This window comes from Helianthus annuus, chromosome 17 (genome assembly GCF_002127325.2).
Source record: "Helianthus annuus cultivar XRQ/B chromosome 17, HanXRQr2.0-SUNRISE, whole genome shotgun sequence".
Classification (NCBI taxonomy): Eukaryota; Viridiplantae; Streptophyta; class Magnoliopsida; order Asterales; family Asteraceae; genus Helianthus; species Helianthus annuus.
Window position 1 is genome coordinate 104949491 of NC_035449.2, and position 5376 is coordinate 104954866.

Here is a 5376-nt window from a genome sequence, read left to right on the forward strand (position 1 = left end):
CCAAAAAATTCTGAATTTGGCGAAAACTTGCTAGGGTAGTCCCAAAATTTTTCAGACTTTTCAACATCCATCTTTTCCTCATGAACCGGAACCGAGACCTTGGCGAGCTTGTCTATGATGCTAAACCTTGCTGCAATTTCTTCAAACGTTGCCCTTGGTTTCACACGAATATCCTGCTGCTTACCACCAGAGCCAGTTAGATCATCCATCCCAAAATCGATCAACCACTAGTTTTATGAATGTGTTCAAATGGCGGAACTGATTGATATTAAGAGTCACGGGTTGCACTATACTTGGAATCAAAAACCAAAGGATGGGGTAGGAATGCTAAAGAAGATCGACCGTATCATGGGCAACATCAAACTCTTAGAGGTTTTTTCGGATGCTTATGCCATGTTTCAGCCGTTTCGTGTTTCGGATCATGCTCCGGCCATACTGAAACTTTTCTCTATTCATAGGGATCGGCCTAAACCGTTTAAGTTCCCAAATTTTATTGTGTCTAAGCCTGAGTTTCGTGAAGCTGTTTTGACCGAATGGAATAAACCTGTTGAGGGTGTGACCATGTTTTTAGTGGTGAAGAAGATGAAGGATCTGAAATCGCACTTTAGGAGGATATTACGTAATCAAGGTAATCTTCATAAACGGGTTGTTGATTTACGGAATGAGCTGGATAAGATTCAAAAACAGGTGGAAACTCAGCCGTTTGATGCCACTCTTCGGGCTTCAGAAGTCATATGTTTACGAGATTTCAAGGCCGCGGTCTATGATGAGGAGTGCTTCTTGAAGCAAAAGTCCAAAGTGCAATGGTTATGTGCAGGTGATTCTAACACATCCTACTTCCATAATTGTGTGAAAAGTAGGAATGCGAGAAATAAGATTAATTGCATCAAGGATACGAATGGTAATCAGTATGAGGGAATTGATGTTGCGGCTGCTCTTCTCAACCATTATTCGGCTTTCATGGGTACTGAGGATCAGGTTGCGAGTCTTGATGATTCAGATTTGTTTGTTAATGTTTTACAACAAAATGTGGCGGAGAATATGGTGAGACAGGTCACTGATGATGAAGTGAAACAGGCTATGTTCAATATAGGTGAGAACAAGGCCCCTGGTCCGGATGGTCAAACATTAAGTTACATAAGCTTAAAATGAATTTTGGCGCAAAAAGGGTATTTTGGAAATTTTCCTAAGGCATAAGAACTACTTATCATACAACTACTTAAACGACGTGACCATAAGGTATAACCTCGGAAGGTTATTCCCTATACAACTATGGTCACATAAAGTGTTTGGTCGGATCCTAAAGATTGACCAAATGGGTCGGGTTCGAAAGCATAAGCGATTGTTTAGATCGCTTACCTTACAACCCTATATAAGCACTAAATCTAAAAGCGACGAGCTAAACATGCTAGAACATGTTTAGTAAAGTTAGAAAACAGGTTTGGTATTAAAACAAACGGTTTTAAAACCCTAAAGTAGTTAAATACGCGAGAAAACGCATTTTGGCTGAAACTACGACTCGTCACTGAGCCTAGATAACGTGGAAATCAGTAGGTATAGTCACTAGGGACTATAACCATCGTGATTACGCTCACGTTATGAAGTTCAAACGAACTTTGCGTTGACCATAAACTGGTCAATGTAGAAAGTCAAACGCAGTTTGACTTTAACGCTAAAATGAACGAAAAACGTGAAAGAATACTTACAGAAGGTCCCTGCAAGATTGATTTCCAAGTATTTCTCAGGTATGAAGTGATAACCACTCCAACTTAGAGAAAATCTCAGAATCAAGTGTGGGAAATGAATGAAAAGAGTGGGGGTATTTATAGGGGTAGCACTACTGTTAAGATCATTTCTTGGAGAAGGGGACACGATCTAAGCCGTACACTTGCCATACCTTGATTGGGTACCTTGATGGGCACACAAACCAGCCCATAGTTTATCAAAAACCATGTGCACAAGTGGGTAAAAGCTGGATCAAGCTGGAAAGCACTTTCTGCTGTTCTGGGCATGGCTTACAGACCGTAAGCATACCCATACGGTCCGTAAGGACCCTGCAGACCAGCCAAGTTTCAGTTTTGGCAGCTTTGGTCCCTGTGCGCGTATGGTCGTGTTTTGGCACTTCTAACACCCGTCAAACCCATTTTTAAGCTTGACAAGGATGTTAAAGTATGGGGAACATAAAAAATGCTCAAAAATATGTCGGATGTCGGTTTGTTTGGCCGTACGATTGCGTTGTTCGGTTAATTACGACGGAAGTCGTAACGGACGCAAAAATGGTCCAAATTGCGCGACGAATGGATTTTTGACAAGCTAATCACTAAAACATAATATTTTAATGATTACATAAATTTTTTGATGTCCGGATGTATTCAGAACGTAAGTTATGCGCGAAAATGCAAACTTATGCACTTTTTGACGCTTTTAGTCCCTGAATGACCCAAAAGTTTATTTTAGCACACCGAACCCTTCAAAGCCTATTTCTAAGCTATTTAAAGAATATTTTGGGTGTGTATAACTTATGGGCATGTTCCAGAATGTTTGTTACAGTTCAAATTGGCATACTTTCGCAGTTTGTCAATTTTAGTCCCTATAAGCGAATAAACTTGATTTTGCCATACCAAAGCCTTCAAAACTTATTTCTAAGTTATGTAAAGGTTATTTAAGGTATGTTAAGCATAAGTTGATGTTCCAGAGTATTTGTCGCGTTTAACTGATTACGTTTACGCACCAGTTTGCGTATAATTCTCCAGAAAGCGATATAGAGTATAAAATTGAATAAACAAACATTGGGATCAAATAACTTTATTTCATTGATAATTGAATTGTTCACAATGATTACAAGCACAAATGTCACAGTCTCCCCTACTTGTGGAAATTTCTTCCCGAAATTTGTTTAGAGGAAACTCATGAGAATAGATGCGGATACTTCGCCTTCATTTGATCTTCACGTTCCCAAGTAAACTCAGGTCCACGTTTAGATTGCCAGCGAACTTTAACCAAAGGAATGCGCTTGCGTTAAAGCCATTTGACTTCACGATCCAAAATTTCCACATGTTTCTCAACAAAATGGAGTGTTTTATCAACACGAATCTCGTCAAGCGGTATGTGGAGGTTCTCATCAGCTAGACACTTTTTGAGATTGGATACGTGGAAGGTTGGATGAACATTTCCAAGTTCGGAAGGTAATTCAAGTCTGTTGGCTACCTTACCGATTCTTTCGGCGATCTTGAATGGTCCAACATATCTAGGTGCAAGTTTTCCTTTCTTTCCAAATCTGATTACACCTTTCCAAGGTGAGACCTTAAGTTAAACACGATCACCGACTTGAAATTCCAAGGGCTTGCGTCATCGGTCCGCGTAACTCTTTTGACGGCTTCGAGCTGTCTGAAGGTTATCACGAACTTTCTTAACCTTGTCAGTTGTTTCTAGAATGAGGTCAGGTCCAGTAAGCTGAGCCTCACCTATCTCATTCCAGCAGACTGGTGAATGACATTTTCGACCATAGAGAGCCTCGAAAGGAGCCATGTTGATGCTGGAGTGATAACTGTTGTTGTAGGAGAATTCAATCAATGGGAGGTGTGAATCCCAACTACCACCAAAGTCGATCACACAAGCTCTAAGCATATCCTCCAAAGTCTGGATTGCTCTTTCAGTTTGGCCATCAGTTTGTGGATGATAAGCTGTGCTCAGATTAAGTTGGGTCCCCATAGCAGATTGCATGGTTCTCCAAAAACGAGACGAGAAGCGAGCATCTCTATCAGAAATAATGTTCATAGGAACACCATGTCGAGATACAATTTCATCCACATAAATTTTAGGCAGCCTTTCAGCAGAAAAATCCTCACGGATTGGCAAGAAATGCGCTGACTTAGTAAGACGATCAACAACTACCCAGATGGCATCATGACCTTAGTGCGCATAAGTTTAGTAATGAGATCCATAGCGATGTTCTCCCATTTCCAAACTGGAATCTCTGGTTGCTCCAAAAGACCAGAAGGATGTTGGTGTTCAGCCTTAACCTTAAGACAAGTAAGGCACTTTGAAACGTACAAGACAATGTCCTTCTTCATACCAGGCCACCAATACCGAGTACGAAGATCCTTATACATCTTGTCTGAGCCAGGATGAATAGAATAACGAGACTTATGGGCCTCATCCATAAGCAAAGTGCGAAGATCATCTTGGCTTGGGACCCACAAACGGTCGATGAAGTAATACGATCCATCATCTTTCAGCACAGGATCAGGCTTAATGTGATAGGGTAATTCCTTACCCATCAAGTCTTGTGAAACACAAGCATGTTGAGCCTGAGAAATGCGTGCTTGAATATCGGATCGAGCTTGAACGTCAGATTGAACACGAACACAATGAAGCTTAGTACGTTCCTTATGACTCAATGCGTCAGCCACAACATTCGCTTTACCTGGGTGGTAGCGAATTTCACAATCATAGTCGTTTAGGAGTTCGACCCAACATCTTTGCCTCATGTTGAGTTCTTTCTGATTGAAGATATGCTGAAGACTTTTGTGGTCAGTAAAAACCACGCATTTTGTGCCATACAAATAGTGTCTCCAGATTTTTAGAGCGAAGACAACTGCACCTAGCTCAAGATCATGAGTGGTGTAGTTTCTCTCATGCACCTTCAATTGCCTTGATGCGTAGGCTATGACTTTGTTCCTTTGCATCAGAACATAGCCAAGGCCCAATTTCGATGCATCACAATTAACGACAAAATCATCATTGCCCTCAGGCAAAGTCAGAATAGGTGCATCACAAAGCTTCTGCTTCAAGGTTTGAAACGCTTCTTCTTAATGAAGCGGCGGTAATAACCCGCAAGACCAAGAAAGGAACGAACCTCAGTAGGAGTAGTAGGCGTATCCTAATCCTTAAGCGCACTGATCTTAGAGGGATCTACATTAATACCTTGTTCGTTGACAATATGTCCCAAAAATTGAACTTCCTTAAGCCAAAATTCGCACTTGGAGAATTTGGCGAGAAGTTGCTCTTTCTTTAGGAGTTCCAGAGTAAGACGAAGATGTTGCTCATGATCAGCTTGCGTCTTAGAGTAAATTGGGATGTCATCAATAAAAACGATGATGAACTTATCTAAATAAGGCTTGCAGACCCTATTCATTAAGTCCATGAAAACAGCAGGAGCATTGGTCAAACCGAATGGCATGACCGTGAACTCATAATGCCCATATCGAGTGCGGAATGCTGTCTTGGGAATATCCTCTTCATGCACACGAAGTTGATGATACCCAGAACGAAGGTCGATCTTTGAAAAGAAAGTAGCACCCTGTAACTGGTCAAAGAGATCATCAATGCGAGGTAGGGGATATCGATTTTTGATGGTAAGCTTATTCAGCTCAC

General features: G+C 41.1%; 1 protein-coding gene across 1 annotated transcript; it reads left to right on the top strand.

The window, feature by feature from the left end:
- Positions 1–249: 249 nt before the first annotated feature.
- On the top strand, positions 250–1152 carry LOC110924680. Its single transcript, XM_022168674.1, has one exon. It carries the CDS (start codon positions 250–252, stop codon positions 1150–1152), a length of 903 nt encoding a protein of 300 aa, XP_022024366.1.
- The last annotated feature ends 4224 nt before the right edge of the window (positions 1153–5376 follow it).